The 18,341-nt window shown below is 44.5% G+C and overlaps 1 protein-coding gene across 1 annotated transcript; it reads left to right on the top strand.

Annotated features, from left to right (window-relative positions):
• Positions 1-10,274: 10,274 nt before the first annotated feature.
• Positions 10,275-14,499, top strand: LOC113013064 (glutathione S-transferase Mu 3-like). Its single transcript, XM_026153655.1, has 8 exons — positions 10,275-10,403; positions 12,777-12,852; positions 12,933-12,997; positions 13,089-13,170; positions 13,299-13,396; positions 13,497-13,592; positions 14,054-14,164; positions 14,313-14,499. The coding sequence occupies exons 1-8, from the start codon at positions 10,368-10,370 to the stop codon at positions 14,400-14,402; spliced, it is 654 nt and encodes a 217-aa protein (XP_026009440.1). The 5' UTR covers positions 10,275-10,367; the 3' UTR covers positions 14,403-14,499.
• Positions 14,500-18,341: the final 3,842 nt, after the last annotated feature.

Below are 18,341 nucleotides of genomic sequence, written 5' to 3'. Positions count from 1 at the left end.
CGTCAGTAGCTGATAATCATGAGTAAAAGACATGAAACAAAGAGCACTTTGTTTTCATGTCCAGCTCGTCCCCCCTCCCTGTGAGTCAGAGTGAGCACCAAGTTCAGCACAAAACTCTCTGTATCGCTATATTTTGCTTTCGGACATTTTGCATGTGAAAATCCACATGATTTGAAGATATGCAAATAGCTTGTTTGTCATACAATCAAAATATGTCTGATAATAAGGTATTTTGGTTTAACAAAGGAGTGATGTTCTGATGAAGACAACAACAGAAAGCTCTTGAAAATGTAGTTATTAGACCATAACCTTTTGAAAATGACATTTACATAAAGAAAGCTACTTTGAACTGCTTCCTTATTCATAAGGGGTGCCCACAGCAGATACAGTGCATCCTGAAAGTATTCACACCGTATCTCTTGTTCCACATTTTGTCATGTTACAGCCTTATTTTAAAATGGATTCAATTTTATTTTTCACTTTAAAATTCTGGACACAACACCCTATGATGACAAAGTGAACAAAGGCATCCAAGAAAGAGTCTCCAGTGTGACAAGTTGAACAGCATCCTTCTTTTTCCAAGTTCCATCCATGCATTCGCTTATCCTTTTCAGGGTCGTGGGGGGCGCTGGAGCCAATCCCAGCTGTCATAGGGCGAGAGGCGGGGTACACCCTGGACAGGTCGCCAGTCTGTCACAGGGCCAACACACAGGGACAGACAACCATTCGCACTCACATTCACACCTAGTGGCAATTTGGATTATCCAATTAACCTATCCCCACAAGCTGCATGTCTTTGGACTGTGGGAGGAAGCTGGAGTACCTGGAGGGAACCCACGCAAACACGGGGAGAACATGCGAACTCCACACAGAAAGACCCCGCCTGATGATGGAATTGAACTCAGGACCTTCTTGCTGTGCGGCAACAGTGCTAACCACTGTGCCAACGTCTTTTTCAAGTTGTATCATAAATTTACACTGAACTTTTCTAAAAGCAGAACATCACTGTTGCTTTATGTCCACGGTAAATTAAACGCCCACTCACATCCTGGGCCATCTGATCTCAGGAATTTGCATGATAAGGTGGGGCCAGGTTTCACAATGAACTCACCCGAAACTCTGGCTGATTGGGACCCACACCCAGTTTCACACCTCTGCTCAGGCGATTAGAGGATCATCAGGGGGTCCTTTTGTCCCTCTGTGGGGGGATACTCCCACTAGGTTTATATCTGGGACTCTCCACCATTTGACCTTAGAACTGAAGAAGCTTCTCGGATGAGAGGTGAAACGTCTTCAAGTAACTTAAAGAAGTCCAGACGCTTTTCTTTGCAAGCTCCTTTGACTACGATGACCTGGATGACTGAGAACCTTCACAGACACACGGTAAATTATGCATGAATTAGCTTTCTGATCTTCAGACTTCTCTGTATCAGAGCCGGCAAGAGGCATAAGCAGACTAAGCAGACTACAGACTAAGCCTGTATTAAAATATCTCAGGGATTAAAGTTTACACTGAGAGAAAGGGCAGTTTCACTGGTCCACAAAAGGTCAAAGTGGGCTGTTGTGTGGCCCACAACATGAAACAAAAAGTCGGTTTGACATCCCTGTGCTAGATTTATAATACAGAAATAAACAATCATGGGCAATATAATATATATATAATATAATATGGGCTTTAGCTGAGGTTGGGGGTGCTAGTTCAAATTCTGCTTAAGGCTGTAAAACCATAAAACCTTGGACTCTGCTCTGCTCTGTGCCGTTTACATCTGCGCTGTTTACATTCCACCAGATGCTAATGCTAAGCTAGCGTTAGCACAACTGAGCAGCAGCATCAATAACAGCCTGGTAGCACACCCGGACAGTGTCTTTATTGCGGCTGGGGATTTTAATCACGCGGACCTGAAATCTGTACTTCACAATTTCCACCGAAATGTGAAGTGTGCTACCAGAGGAGATAGAACTTTGGACCAGGTGTACACCAACATGGCGAACGCATACAGAGCCCAGGCCTATCCCCACCTGGGTCTGTCAGACCATCTCTCCCTTCTGCTACACCCAATATACACACAAAAGATCAAGAGCACTGGGATTACAACCAAAACCGTGAGAACATGGCCGCAGGATGCTATTCCGATGCTTCAGGACTGTTTCCACTGCACAGACTGGGAGGTATTCAAGGTGCAGGACACTGACAATCGTGTCGCATTGGACAGTTACACCTCCACTGTCTTGGACTACATCTGTTTCTGTGTGGACAATGTAACAACTTGGAAACGACTCCGTGTGTTCCCTAATAATCCACCCTGGATGACACACAGAGTTCAACAACTTACAGGAGGCATACAGTGCTGCCAGGGCTAACCTGAGAAGAGGCATCAAGACTGCCAAGCAGCAGCACAGGAGGCGTATCGAGGCCAGGTTTGAGAACATCACAAACCCAAAGCAGGTCTGGGAAGGCATCAGGGCTATCACGGACTACAAAAGGAGAACACCATCACCCTCAGCCGATAGTCCTACTCTGGCTGAGGACCTAAACCTCTTTTATGCCCGCTTTGATAGGGAGAACACCGACCCTGTCCTGTCCCCTCTCCCCTCAACCGACCCTGCTCCGGTCCTGAGCACTCATGAGCTGAGGCGTGTGTTCCGGAGCATTAACACCAGGAAGGCGGCCGGGCCGGATGGAGTGCTGGGCTGGGTGCTAAAAGACTGTGCTGCGGACCTGGCGGACGTCTTCACCTCTATATATAACACCTCGCTGTCCTGTTCACTGGTACCATCCTGTTTCAAAGCAGCAACCATCGTTCCCATCCCAAAACAGTCAAATGTCACATGTCTGAACGATTTCAGACCTGTGGCACTCACCCCCATTCCCGCCAAATGCCTGGAGAGACTGGTCATTAAAGGTCATTATAAGGCTAATGTTATATTACAAGGCGGTAAAAAATACAATCTTTACCAAGTGAAAGATGTAAAATAAACAAATTATGGCTGACTGACGAGAAATAACACAAAAAGGCACTTCTTAAGCGGAACATCAAACTTTGGATTAATTTGGTTTGTCTAGCTTGACAAGAAGAACCAGTACAGTGATGGTCTTTGCTCCCAGATACAATCAAAATAAACAATATTAAGTCTGATTGAAGGCGTCTCGAAGACTTGGCGTAACGCTGCGAAACAGTCCACGAATGTCTGTTATAACATCGCACCTCCTCTGTTATTTGCAGGAGGCTTTTGCAGGTGTCTTAAAGGCAGGCGTCCCAGCAGCAGCAGAAGAGTCGGCAATTTATCTTGGCTGCCTCCCAGTTTAAATCCTGCTATGACTGCGTAACCTTCGGATATTAATGGGTTTTAGGAATGTCCACATTAAGATCCACATGCTAGCAGGCACTTGTTAGTGAAAGCACAATTCCTCCTCCAGTCCTCAGATGGCCTCACCTGTGCTCTGGTCATCCTCCCAAAGGTCAGTGCCGACAGAGCAGGGAAAGCCTTCTGCTCGCGGTGACGAAGGAGTAGTAGCGCGTTGTGCTTCTGTAATCATGCCTGCTCATTTAAAGTGGTTGTAAAAGGGCATCCATAAATAAATAAATTACCGGGCTAAAACAAGGGCTTTGTCCTGTCCTCGCTTTTCAGTCTTTGTGATCTGCAGCCTCAGGGTTGAGATGCGCCACTGGGACAAAGGGAAGGGTTACAATAGGGAGGGGACTATAAGTGACGAATAAGTGGTTTAGGGTCTCTTCCAACCACTCCGGATCAACGCGTCCGCTCGCAGGAAAGGCTGGTTTCGGAGATCTGTGAGTAGGCATGGAGAGGGGGGGTGAGAGACAGGGGGACACACATGTTAGACGACCAAGAGGTCAATCTGGACATTTGCTTCTGTTTACATCTCAATTTCTTAAGAGTGTTTTTAAGCAAGAAGAGCAGAGGATGTACACTCAGTTCTCACTTTATTAGGTACACCTAATTTATATCAGTTGTTCCCTCATTTCTGTAAATGAGGTTAAGCTAAAAAAAGAAAAGCAAATAGGAACACCTTACTGTATAATGCAGTACATGAAAACAGCACCACAAACCATATTTCCTCTTTTTTACAATGAAGATGAAACTATGAAAAGTTGCCTTTATTGCAGGACTGTTGTTAGTCTGCATTAGTTTGAGCTCCCTAATAAACTGACAACTGAGTGTTTATTGTTATAATTTTCAAATCCAGAAAATCTGGAAACACTTGTGCAGTTAAAACTTTGGGTTAAAGCTGAAATTGTCCATAAGAGCTACAAAATTAGCAAATGTGGCAGGAATGCCACATTCCCATAGCCTTGTATTTCAACTGCTAGAAGTTGTGCTTCAAAACGGAGAAATTCAAGGCTTTGAGACGGTGATTTTGGCAAATCAGTAACACTAAACAATGAGGACGTTACAAAGTAACCACTCTGGTTACGATACAGTGGTCAACAAGCTCTTGAGTTTGCAGATTACCAAACAGGATGGCTGTCACAGAGGAAACAAAAGTGTGGATACAGACTGTGTTCACGTAAGTTTGATTCTGTTTTCTTCTAGAGCCTGTTGACCAAATAGCTGTTGAGCACACCGCAGATGACATTTAGCACAGACAAACATGGCGGACGCTGCCGACTGGTGAGAGGTAAATAAACAATGGACAACATGCAACACGTAACAGGAATATGCGTTGTTATGGGTAAACTGTCCGTTGCCATGGTAACCGGTCCGTTGCCATGGGTTACCTGACCGTTGCCATGGGTTAACTGTCCGTTGCCATGCGTTAACTGTCCGTTGCCATGCGTTTACATGCGTTGTTATGGGTTAACTGTCCGTTGCCATGCGTTTACATGCGTTGTTATGGGTTAACTGTCCGTTGCCATGGTAACCGGTCCGTTGCCATGGGTTACCGGTCCGTTGCCATGGTAACCGGTCCGTTGCCATGGTAACCGGTCCGTTGCCATGGGTTACCTGACCGTTGCCATGGGTTAACTGTCCGTTGCCATGCGTTAACTGTCCGTTGCCATGCGTTTACATGCGTTGTTATGGGTTAACTGTCCGTTGCCATGCGTTTACATGCGTTGTTATGGGTTAACTGTCCGTTGCCATGGGCTATATGACCGTTGCCATGGGTTAACTGTCCGTTGCCATGCGTTAACTATCCGTTGCCATGCGTTTACATGCGTTGTTATGGGTTAACTGTCCGTTGCCATGGGTTATCTGTCCGTTGCCATGCGTTTATATGCGTTGTTATGGGTTAACTGTCCGTTGCCATGCGTTTACATGCGTTGTTATGGGTTAACTGTCCGTTGCCATGGGTTACCGGTCCGTTGCCATGGTAACCGGTCCGTTGCCATGGGTTACCAGTCCGTTGCCATGGTAACCGGTCCGTTGCCATGGTAACCGGTCCATTGCCATGGGTTACCTGACCGTTGCCATGGGTTAACTGTCCGTTGCCATGCGTTAACTGTCCGTTGCCATGCGTTTACATGCGTTGTTATGGGTTAACTGTCCGTTGCCATGCGTTTACATGCGTTGTTATGGGTTAACTGTCCGTTGCCATGGGTTATATGACCGTTGCCATGGGTTAACTGTCCGTTGCCATGCGTTAACTGTCCGTTGCCATGCATTTACATGCGTTGTTATGGGTTAACTGTCCGTTGCCATGCGTTTACATGCGTTGTTAAGGGTTAACTGTCCGTTGTCATGCGTTTACATGCGTTGTTATGGGTTAACTGTCCGTTGCCATGGGTTAACGGTCCGTTGCCATGGTAACCGGTCCGTTGCCATGGTAACCGGTCCGTTGCCATGGGTTACCTGACCGTTGCCATGGGTTAACTGTCCGTTGCCATGCGTTAACATGCGTTGTTATGGGTTAACTGTCCGTTGCCATGCGTTTACATGCGTTGTTATGGGTTAACTGTCCGTTGCCATGGGTTATCTGTCCGTTGCCATGCGTTTACATGCGTTGTTATGGGTTAACTGTCCGTTGCCATGGGTTATCTGTCCGTTGCCATGCGTTTACATGCGTTGTTATGGGTTAACTGTCCGTTGCCATGCGTTTACATGCGTTGTTATGGGTTAACTGTCCGTTGCCATGGGTTACCGGTCCGTTGCCATGGTAACCGGTCCGTTGCCATGGGTTACCGGTCCGTTGCCATGGTAACCGGTCCGTTGCCATGGTAACCGGTCCGTTGCCATGGGTTACCTGACCGTTGCCATGGGTTAACTGTCCGTTGCCATGCGTTAACTGTCCGTTGCCATGCGTTTACATGCGTTGTTATGGGTTAACTGTCCGTTGCCATGCGTTTACATGCGTTGTTATGGGTTAACTGTCCGTTGCCATGGGTTATATGACCGTTGCCATGGGTTAACTGTCCGTTGCCATGCGTTAACTGTCCGTTGCCATGCGTTTACATGCGTTGTTATGGGTTAACTGTCCGTTGCCATGGGTTATCTGTCCGTTGCCATGCGTTAACATGCGTTGTTATGGGTTAACTGTCCATTGCCATGGGTTATCTGTCCGTTGCCATGCGTTTACATGCGTTGTTATGGGTTAACTGTCCGTTGCCATGCGTTTACATGCGTTGTTATGGGTTAACTGTCCGTTGCCATGCGTTTACATGCGTTGTTAAGGGTTAACTGTCCGTTGTCATGCGTTTACATGCGTTGTTATGGGTTAACTGTCCGTTGCCATGGGTTAACGGTCCGTTGCCATGGTAACCGGTCCGTTGCCATGGTAACCGGTCCGTTGCCATGGTAACCGGTCCGTTGCCATGGGTTACCTGACCGTTGCCATGGGTTAACTGTCCGTTGCCATGCGTTAACTGTCTGTTACCATGCGTTTACATGCGTTGTTATGGGTTAACTGTCCGTTGCCATGGGTTATCTGTCCGTTGCCATGCGTTAACATGCGTTGTTATGGGTTAACTGTCCGTTGCCATGGGTTATCTGTCCGTTGCCATGCGTTTACATGCGTTGTTATGGGTTAACTGTCCGTTGCCATGCGTTTACATGCGTTGTTATGGGTTAACTGTCCGTTGCCATGGGTTACCGGTCCGTTGCCATGGTAACCGGTCCGTTGCCATGGGTTACCGGTCCGTTGCCATGGTAACCGGTCCGTTGCCATGGTAACCGGTCCGTTGCCATGGGTTACCTGACCATTGCCATGGGTTAACTGTCCGTTGCCATGGGTTAACATGCGTTGTTATGGGTTAACTGTCCGTTGCCATGGGTTATCTGTCCGTTGCCATGCGTTAACATGCGTTGTCATGGGTTAACTGTCCGTTGCCATGCGTTTACATGCGTTGTTATGGGTTAACTGTCCGTTGCCATGGGTTATATGACCGTTGCCATGGGTTAACTGTCCGTTGCCATGCGTTAACTGTCCGTTGCCATGCATTTACATGCGTTGTTATGGGTTAACTGTCCGTTGGGTTAGGGTGAGTGAGAGTGAGTGAGAAAGGTGAGTGAGAAAGGTGACTGGAAAGGAAAAACTCAATGCATCATGGGAATCCCCCGGCAGCCTACGTCTATTGCAGCATAACTAAGGGAGGATTCAGGGTCACCTGGTCCAGCCCTAACTATATGCTTTAGCAAAAAGGAAAGTTTTAAGCCTAATCTTAAAAGTAGAGATAGTGTCAGTCTCCCGAATCCAAACTGGAAGCCTGGTTCCACAGAAGAGGAATATGATACCATATTTCTAAGGAACTAGAGAAGCTGATTTGGAGGTCCAATGTAAAAAACAGCAGGAGGAGATCGAACAACACCACGAGCAGCTCCTCAAAACTCAAATCTAGAAGAAGAAGTTGGAAAACACAAAAATAAGAACAAAGAGCCCACTGTGAGTTTGCAGAGCTCAAAGCAAAACTCTGCGCCAGTGAGGCTCTTTCCAAGAAAAAGGATTTGAAGGTCCAAAACCGAAAATATGAGTTGGAAAAAACCAAAGCTTCACATCGAAGCAAAACCAGGAGAACACAAACATCAAAAACCAACTCCAGAAAACAGAAAAAGAAAATATCTTACTTCAGGAGTCTTTGCAGGCTCTGCAAGACACAAGAAAGAAACAAGAAAATTAGTCCAACGTTGCCAAACAAGACAATTCTCAAGCCCGGTATGAGACAGTACAGCAGTCAAGTTCAGAAAAAGAGGCCAGTGTTAACAAACCAGATCAAAACGAGACACTCCAGGAGAATCAGCAAGATTCTCTTACCCATAAAAAATCTCACCCATAAAAAATTACCATCGACCAATCAAGTAAAACAATTCGATTACCAAAACATCTGAAGTGTGAACATTTAATTTTGTTTTATTTAAAGAGTATTTAAAATGTTCATGTCCATTACAATAAATTAACAGCAGAAATAAATATGTTTACAGCCTGGCTAAAAACTTTGTTCTGTGAATAATAGCCACTGTATCTGTATCAAGTAATATGCTTTGCTCAATGGTTCATGGCATTATAATAATCATGGATTATTCTAATTATGATATTAAAAACACACACTGTATTTTAAAGAAAATACATTAAGAAACAGATTATATTAGATTCATATTTCAAAAGAGTCAAAAGGCTGATTTTACAGCAGCAACATTATTGTATCTCTACGATTTAAACATTTAATAAGCTTTCTGCCTTGCGCAGAATGGATAGCCAAACAAATTGAATCATCATAAATACATTATTTTATATGTATTACTTTTTGTTGTTGTTGTTCTTATTACTTTGTTATTTTAGCACTAGGAATTGTCACAGCTAGCGGGGCGAGCCGTGTGTAATTTATTAAAGGACCCAAGATGCAGGCACTAGTGATGTGAGTGGGCTTTTATTGAGGAGGATGACGTACAACAAAAGGCAAAGGATGGCGAGAACAGACAAAACCTAACTGGGAAAACTAAGAATAAAACAAATCTGAAACCTAGAGACACAAACGGAGATGCAGGGAGACGTAGACAGATGCAGGGGAACCACACAGGATGACGGAAGGAGATAACGCAGACGAACAAGGAGAGGCAGGAGAACACACAGGGCTTAAATACTCACAGCAGTAATCAAGGGATGGGAGACAGGAGGGGAACACACCGGGGAGAAATCAGAGCTGACAAGGCAGGGGAAATGTAACCTGAACACACTCACATGAGGCAGAGACTTTCAGAATAAAACAATGAACTTAACAGACAGATTCACGAGCAGACACAGGGACACCATGGACAGAGGGAACACAGAGAAGTGTGAGCAGGCAGGCACAGAACAGAAACCTAACAAATGGCAAACCCTAACAAAAGACATGACCAGAATAAACAAGAACATGGAGTAATATAAGGAAACACAAAACACTGAGTCGTCAGACTCAGGACCATGACAGGAATAAATAATAATGGATCAGCACAATGGTGCAAACTTGTGTCATAGTATATACATTATGGAGAAGATGTAAATGTCATTGTGCATGTGTGTGGGCATGTTTTATGGATATATAATTATTACTCAAGTATTTAAAGAGTAATAAACACAATTGTAATGGTTTGGTTCTTTAACGTTTTTCTATCATTACTCTATTATGGATTAGGTGCCAGAGTTGTTAAGTGTGGATAATTAAATAATACATTAATGCAACAGCAAATCGTGCCTTGTTCTCAAATGGACAGCAAGTTGAGAGTGACAAATCAGATGTGGAGATGGAAGTAGGGAGAGAGGCAAAGAGTGAGTAACAGACAGAGCCTAGTTTATTTCCCACCGTTTTTAAAATCTGTTGCATTAAGGTTCCAAGCACTGTTACCGATCTTTGCATTTTATTATTATCCCATAATACTTGTTTAATCAGCCACCATGTCTACAGTCTCAGATCAACACAGCCCTGCCCTCCAGCACTATCAGGAGCAGCAGCAACCCCTCAACACCAACATTGTACCCTATCAGTAAAACACAGGCTACATTCCCCCACCTGATGACAGTGATATAGTATGATGCGATTCCATATTATATTCCTGATGAATGTGCTTTGTTGGTATTCAGCCTGGTTCTATGTGCCCTTTGTTAACATTGAGCACCTACCCCTTCAAACATCTGTGCACGGCCCTGCACTGTGCAGAACTGAAGATGTTGTTTGTAAAAGAGGAAGAACCTGTTAAAGACAACAAAGAAGCCTGAGATTAGCACGAGATTCACAGAATCACATAGCGTGCAGTAGTTGTTTATGCATAAACCGAAGAACCGGATCAGAGCAGCAATGTGTGACCGCCCGGTTCGCCCCGCCCACTTGCTCCGCCTGTCCCCCTCCACCGGCTCATCTCCCGCCTTCGTGCAGACCTGCGCTCCGCTGCAGAAGCTACTGTCTCTTTCGGCTCCATTTGGTCTCAGAAAGTGATTCAAAATGCCAATGACACTGGCTTACTGGGATATTCGTGGGGTAAGTGGAGCTAACAGGGAGCTGAAAAACTCCATGTGTGCAGCCCGCAGTTGTTCGCAACGGCTGAACCTCCATCTAATCGACAAAAATACCGATTTCCCGTCTTATCATGGCCATTTTTCTGTTTTTAAACCTCGGTGGCGTCTAACCTTTAGCGGATAGCGTTAGTGTGTTTAATTTTTAAGATGTGTAACTGTTTATAGAAACTGTTTGAAGCTCGCTAAGTTATTATGTAACTGCAAAACAGCCGAGCTCGGCGTGCCTTTGCACAAACTGTTATCTTTGTCAGTGTAGCCTGATAGCTGACGTGTTACGCTATTTAGAGCCGAGATGCTAGTAACATTTGAGGTTACATTATTCAACGAGTCAGACTTTAGTGTAGGGTTAGTTGTGTGGGACATATTCATTTCTAAACCTCTTACATTGTCAAAGCACAGGGACGTGTGCACACAGTGCCAGGGCTGCTCGTGTGAGCAGAGTTCAAGTCTCTAAATGGTTTCAGCTGTCTGCAAAATCTCATGAATTTCTGCTCCTCCCATTAATCTAGACTTACTGGCATATGAAGCCATCTGAACAAGCCACGAGAGCTTAACCTTACAGCCTCTCGTTAAAAAATAAAAATATTTATTAGTTATGTTCATGTTTTTTCATAAGGCATGGGAATTTTGTGCAGTTTGCATTACAGAAGGCTCTGCAAACTGTCTCTTTGTGGCCGCTTTAAATATTTTTCGTAATTAATCTAGAGCTAAAGCTGATGATACAGCTATAGAGCTTCTTTATTCACAGGGGGGTTGTTTGAGCAGGTAGCTGAGCACGTGTTATTCTGCAGTTTTTGCACCTGGGGCACTCCTTGGCACAACCCCAGAAGGGATTTGTGTCTCCTCCTAGGGCCGAACCAGGGATCTTTTGTTTGTTAGACAAACTTGTAGCTATAATGCTGTAATTTTAAAGAGTAGAGTAAAAGTCAATGTAGCTGATTTGAAGATTTACTTCAAATGTTTTACTTCGGGTTTTGATTATTGGAATCATTTTCATGTATCATGGTTTATATTTGCAGTAGTCTTTCCTGCACCACAAGTGGAGTTCAAGAAGTCTTTTACCTGTGCTTCAATTAGCTATAATCGTCTCAATCTTGGATCAATCCAATTCTACATGCTCCATTAAAAGTTACCTCAGGACAAGGTGGTGCAGTATAGTTTAACAGCCATATATTACCTATGTATATGTGTACAACTATTTTTTTTAAAAACCTTTTTAAAAAGAGGGTTAATTTTATTTTGGTTTAAGCTGGACAGAACTTCCACATTTGTGCTTTGCTCTACAATCCTTATTATATCAGGTTCAGTATTCACACTTAGGAGGGCTCTGTCAGTGTCTGTGTTCAATGTTCACTTCTAGTTCAACACCAAAAGAAGCAGTTGACTTGAAAGTTTGTTATTTACAAAGTTAAGCTGTTAAGGAGGCAGACAAAATAACATAACAGAAATAATACAAACAAAATCCCAAAATTGACCCAGAAAATACCCATCTGAACATGTGCTTTTCTAATAGCCTAAACTGTCTCGGCAAGTCTTTTTGTCTTTTCTGTGAGTAACTTTAGGTGGAATTAACTAATGGCTACTAGTGTAATCATAGAGAAGTGTTGAGCCATAATGATCTCTAATTTCATATTTTTATTTTATTTCTTTTCTTTAATGTGGCAAAGAATTGAGTGAATTAGGGATCCGATTGCAGCTTTAAACCTGGGTGATGTTTTGAAGCTGGCGTGACACGAGCCAAACTGTAGTGTCCTGGGCATGTACAAGCATGTGAAGAGTTTTCACAGCGCCAGGTGCAGTACTGTAAAAGCTAAACTTCTCAAGGGTGAATGTCCCAGTAAATTCACCCCAAGGTCACACCGTACCATTCCCAGAGAAACTGCAAAAAACCTTAGAGCTACATCTCCAAGATTCTGCAGGCCTCAGTGAACATGTTGAATATTAAAGTTCATGAGAGTATAAATGGGGAAAAAGACTGAACAAATGTGTCTTGTTTGGAAGCGCTGACAGGAGAAAGTCTTTTCTCTCCAAAAGCATCATCACAGCAGGGCTTAAATCTTCCAGGTTATAGCTAAACAAACCACAAGACTTCTGAAATTATGTCCTTCATTTACGAAAATGTGCATGGAAACATTCTTGCCCTCTGTAAATTTGGCATCAGATTCATGAAACGTGTACACTGGCCCATTTTGTTTGTACCACAGTAAATCTGTAAATTACGTAAGTGAAGTCCAATGCATGTCCTCTGCCCACATTCTTATGCAGACTTTACAGTTCAGAGGTGCTAATGTACATTAAAAAAAATCTCTCAACTCTGATTTTTGGCTTTTTGCAGCTTGCCCAGCCCATACGCCTCCTGCTGGAGTATACTGGGGAAGAGTACGAGGACAAATACTATGTCTGTGGGGAAGGTAACTTATCATTTCAGCCTATTGATTTAAAGGGGGGAAAAAACTCATAACTCTCTAATTAATTAATTCATGTCTCACAGCTCCAAACTATGACAAGACCTGCTGGACTGATGTAAAAAGCAAACTTGGACTGGACTTTCCCAATGTAAGAGTTTTTTAAAGTGCGACTAAAAATTCAATTGTGAAGAATGCAACAATCAGCTAACATTATTATTGGAATTTATATCTCACTATAGCTACCCTACTTGCTGGATGGAGACAGGAAGATAACACAAAGCAATGCTATCATGAGATACATTGCTCGTAAGCACAACATGTGTAAGTACAGTAGCGTGCATTTTGTTTGAGAAGATTTTTTTTCCAAGTTATATTGTAAATCAATGTTAAACTAATATTACTGTTAGTTTCTTTATTATTTATGTGAATCTTGTAAACTTTGACAACAGGTGGAGAGACTGAGGGTGAAAAGGTTCGAGTGGACATCATTGAGAACCAGTCCATGGACTTTAGAAATGGGTTTGTGAGGCTATGCTACACCAACTTTGTGAGTGTTTAATTAAAATAAAAAATATCCATAAATATAAATATTCTTTGAATTCCCTAAAACTCCACTAACGCTAGTGTCATCTCTCTGGTTTCTTCAGGATGAGATGAAGCCTGATTACCTAAAGATGCTTCCAAATACACTAAAGCAGTTCTCCGATTTCCTCGGAGATCGGAAGTGGTTTGCCGGTGACAAGGTATACCTGTCCATAAATATGAGAGGAGTCTTGTTTTAAAGCTGCTTTTACAGATTTAAATTTAATAGACAAACTGGGGGCAGAATTTGACAATTTGAGGCCCTTTTTCTCACTCTAAATTGTACATTGTTTTTAGATGTGAACATAAATTATTTTGTTAGTTGTGCAGAGAAAAACCTGTACTTTTTATGCTGTGCTAGCTCATCAGTATTAGGCAGGATGCAGCCTAAATTTAATACTGGTTCTTAAACTGATTTATAAATAATTGGAGGAGAAGGTGAACCTGGCAGTAAGTTTGTGGATAGAAAATCAAAGTGTTGAACTTTAGTGTTCTAGGGCTTCATAAAGCTGCAGAAGTGTCCGATTCTCTGCAGGTTTAACGTGGCTGGTGACTTATTGTTTGATTTACACCACAGATTCTGTTACTTCTAACATGCTTATGCAACTTTTCTTCACAACAGATCACTTTTGTGGACTTCATTATGTACGAGCTGTTGGACCAACACAGGCTCTTTGATTCCAAATGTCTGGATGACTGCAAGAACCTCACAGACTTTTTAAACCGTTTTGAGGTGAGAACAGTCAAAGTCTTTGCATTAATGATGTAATTTAACCTTTATTTTTTTACCTTTCTTTGTGTGGTGTTGGCTCTGGAGTTTCCTTTCGTTTCTTAAAATTCCAGTGTTTTTATTTTAATCAACGGCCATTATGTCATTGCAGGCTCTGGAGAAGATCGCTGCATACATGAAGTCACCAAGATTCATGAAGGCTCCGATAAACAACAAGATGGCCAAATTTGGAAACAAATAGTAAATAACAGTGCCTTTTATGCCCTGGAAAATTCCTGAAAAATGTTAATTAATGAAACTGTCAAATTAACACCAAAGTCATGACTGGAAAAAAAAAAGTGCCATTTTGCTCTCTGACTGGTAGATTTGATGGTGTTTAATTACGTAACATGCCGTTTGTAAAACCATTAATGATTTCAGATTTGGGGCGGTCCGGACTAATTTGTACTGAAACATTTCTAATGAAAGCACTTATTGTTAGAATTTATAACCTTTTGTTTGTTTGTTTTTTTGGCACATTAAAGTGAATTTTGTTCTGACTCTTTGTTGGTGTTTCAATCTTAGCGTAATGTCCTGCACAGCAAGTCGCATCAAAATGTATCTGATGTAGTTTAATGCAGCACGAGAGCAGAAAATGCATCCGGTTCTTGATTTGAGCCATCTACTGTCCACTGAAGCCTCTTCAGAAATGGTTTCTGTGGAATGGTGGCTGTCAGGGAGCCATTTTTTTTAATGAAGGGGGGATTTAGAAAAAAAAATGTATGGAGGCAGTTTGAGCGGTATAACAATGAGTGCCTATAGCCATCTGTAAAACACAGTGGAAGCTCTGTCATGGTTTGGGGCTGCATCTCAGCCAGTGGTGTTGGAGATCTTGTCAAAATTTATGAGGCATTGTTTTTAACAATGTCTCAATAGAGAAGAGGACAAAAGCCAGCCAATATTGAAATAAGTGCTCTGAATGTCCTTTAAGAAGCCTGGAGAACTGTTCCTGAAGACAAGCAAAATTACAAAAAAGCTCTAAAATATTTCCAAGAATTTGATCTTTCAACATGTTTGGTCTTTTTGTGTCAAAACGGTTACCATAATTCTGACATTTCTTTTGTCGTGTGACAAATGTTGAACTAAACATTCTCTACATTTTGCCTAGTAAATCCTACATCTCTGCCCAGCTCTCATTAACACCGTCATTAACATCTGAAATGATCTGAAACATCCAACGACATGAATGCTTTAAAAGCATCAACATCAGCTCTTCTCTGACAGCATGGTGGGAGTTTCTAAAATTGACGGCGTCTTCATTAATCCCATGCAAACGTACACCTATCTGGAACAACCCTGACATATTACAAAACAATAATATGATAAACTTTTCAGATTGGAGTGATAAAGGAATCAAATACTTAGAACATATACTAGAAGGAACAGAATTTATTTCATTTGACGGACTAGTTACACAATATGGGATCAACAAGAAAAGATTTTTAGAATATCAAAAAATTAAATCCATAGTAAAAAAGAAATTTAAACCGGGTCAAGTTGAACTACAAACACCACCAAGTGTGGTTCAATTTCTTACTCTTAAACCCCCCAAATTACTATCCAAAATATACAGAATGCTTTCTAAAACAGATGAATCAATATCACTTCCTATTGCAAAATGGGAAGCGGATTTATCAGTTAACTTAGACCTAAACTTCTGGTCTCAGATTTGCTTAAAAACCTTTCATCTAATTAGAAATCCCAGTCTTCAATTAATTCAATACAAAATATTACATAGAATGCACTATACAGGTCATCGGATGTTCAAGATGGGCTTTACGTCTACCAACAACTGCTCACACTGCCAAACCAATTCACCGGACAATTATATCCACGCTCTTTGGTTCTGTCCACCAGTTCAGAAGTTTTGGCGCGAGATATGTGAAGACTTATCGAAGTGTCTGAAATGTAACATTCCAACTTCCCCCTTAGTGTGTTTGTTGGGCAGCTTAGATAATGTCACTTCAGAAAAGAATATCGCCCATATGGTTTTCACTGCCCTATGCATAGCCAAGAAAACAGTCCTCATGAACTGGAAAAATAAAAATAATCTTAATTCTAACCAATATAGAAATTATCTATTAGATTACATTAGTCTTGATACAGCCTCTGCCACCACATCAGATCAATTGCTCTGGGCTCCTTTGATCAGCTCCATCACCTAGTGGGGGTGGGGGGGTCATAGTTTGGTCCCGCCTTCACTGTTGTGATTGGTGTGGGGGTAGGGACAGGCTTAGGGCGTCGGGGGGTTCCCCGGAGGCATTTTCCTTGGGGGGCTCAACCCGGGGTAGCGGTCATGTCCGGTTAGGGGCTCTGTTGGCTCTCAGGTGACTGTTTCCTCGCGGCTGCGTGCAGCGGGGCTAGGGGAGGGTCTGTGCTGACGGACGTGGGTTACTGACCTGGTAGCCTGGCTGCCCCTGGGTGGGTCCGGGATGGGCGTGAGGTTCTGGGGGCGCTCCGTCTCTGGGCTGGGACCCGGACCGGGCCTCGGGGGCTTGGGTCCTGGTTGGTGTGTTGCCGGGGTTGTGGGCGGGTGGGTGCATGGGGGCCCAGCCCTGGAGCAGGGTGCCGCCGGTGCGTCGAGCCACCTGGGGGGCTCTTCAACTGGTGGGGGAGATTGTCACATCTTGCAGGAGCTTTCCTCTCCTCAGGAGCTCCCTCTGCAGGAGGGGGAGATACAGGAGAGGTGGAGGAAGATCTCAGCCTGGGTGTTTATTGTCTTATGTAGTCTGGAAGATGAGTGGATGGTGGGGTGGGTGCAGTTTTCTCTGTGGTGGGGTTGGGTGGACTGTCCCGGGCTCTGGGCCCCCTTTCCCTGGCGGGTCGCGGAGTATGGGGGTGCCTACTGGGGTCAGCGGGGGAGCTGGCCCCAGGGAGGGGTCACTTGCCCCTCTCTTCCTTCCCTCCCCATCTCCAGCTGCCTCCCTCTTCCCGCTCCACCACAACCACCCACACATGCAGGGCCTTGGAGTAGGGGTATGTCACCAGGGTGCAGAGGAGGCTACCCCCCCCTCTGTCCCCTTCTGGCTGCCTCTGCCTCAATTTTATCCCACAACTTAGACATTCACATTACTCACACTCTCATTACACATACATATAGGATCTTGGGGGTGGGCACGATACACGGAGTCCAAAGTACCATCAGGGTGTACACCCCACCCCTGGCATCGTTGCCCACCTCTCAATTTTAAATACACGTAGACATTGAGGGCTAGCAGGAGGGACCATGCGCTTACCTGCTGCTCTCTGGCAGGTAGCTCCAAGCCCTCCTGGGTTTTAAATGCACCTTAGAACACACATGCATCAACACTACAATGAGCGGGTGGAGGGAGGTTTGGAGTCTTCTCTCACCCCCATTCTCTGCGACCTGCTGGAGCAGGGGGGCTAGGACTAGGAGGAGGAGTTGGCCGTCCGACTGCGGTCTGGAGTGTGGAGCCTTCCTGCTGCTGCGGAGTCGGGGCGGTCTGCCTCCCCCCACCGCAGGGAAAAGGGAAACACCACCTGGGTCTGGGTGCAGTTCCCCCCTCCAGGGGTGGGGGCACCTAGACCCGGTTTGTAGAGTACACTTGGGGAGTGTGATCGTGTGTACAGCGTCTCTTTATGTCTGTCTCCACGTTGGTTGAGTGTGGAGTAAGTGCATATGAGAGCATGAGGGTGGGAATGGATGTTTGTATCTGTGTGTGCCTGTATGTCTGTGTCTATATGTCAGGTTGGGTGTCAGGCGCCACCTCTCTGGGGACACCTCAGGCCCTCCAAGGTTTGGAGGCCTATCTCCCCCTACCACCACTTCCCCTGCCAGTGGCGGACTCCCTCAGACATCGGTGCGTTGGTGGTTCTTTGTGTCCGGGGGATGGGCGTCCAGGTACACACCGGCTCACTCCTTGGCGGCCGCTTATCGGGGCCTGGAGCCTGGGGCTCGCTCGGGCCACTTCGGAGGTGGGGTGCCCCCGGCCTCTCGGCCTGGGGCTCGGTCACTCAGGCGCAGCTGGCTGCCGGCGGAGCTCACGGGCGCGTCACTGCAACTCCCCCTGGCTTCTGCTCCGCGGCTGCTGAGTGAGCCCTCATCTGGGACTCTCCTCAGCTCTTTCTGGGACAGTGGCGCAGCTGCCCCTCTGTTGGTCTTACTTGGTCTCTTGTGTTC

This window comes from Astatotilapia calliptera, chromosome 20 (assembly GCF_900246225.1).
Source record: "Astatotilapia calliptera chromosome 20, fAstCal1.2, whole genome shotgun sequence".
Lineage (NCBI taxonomy): Eukaryota > Metazoa > Chordata > Actinopteri > Cichliformes > Cichlidae > Astatotilapia > Astatotilapia calliptera.
The sequence above is the reverse complement of the archived record's forward strand: the minus strand, read 5'-3'. Positions and strand labels throughout refer to the sequence as shown.

Coding starts and splice junctions, on each gene's coding strand:
- LOC113013064 (XM_026153655.1), top strand. CDS start 10,368: ATGCCAATGACACTGGCTTACTGGGATATTCGTGGG. Junction 10,404..12,776: donor CTTACTGGGATATTCGTGGG/GTAAGTGGAGCT, acceptor GGCTTTTTGCAG/CTTGCCCAGCCCATACGCCT. Junction 12,998..13,088: donor TTGGACTGGACTTTCCCAAT/GTAAGAGTTTTT, acceptor ATCTCACTATAG/CTACCCTACTTGCTGGATGG.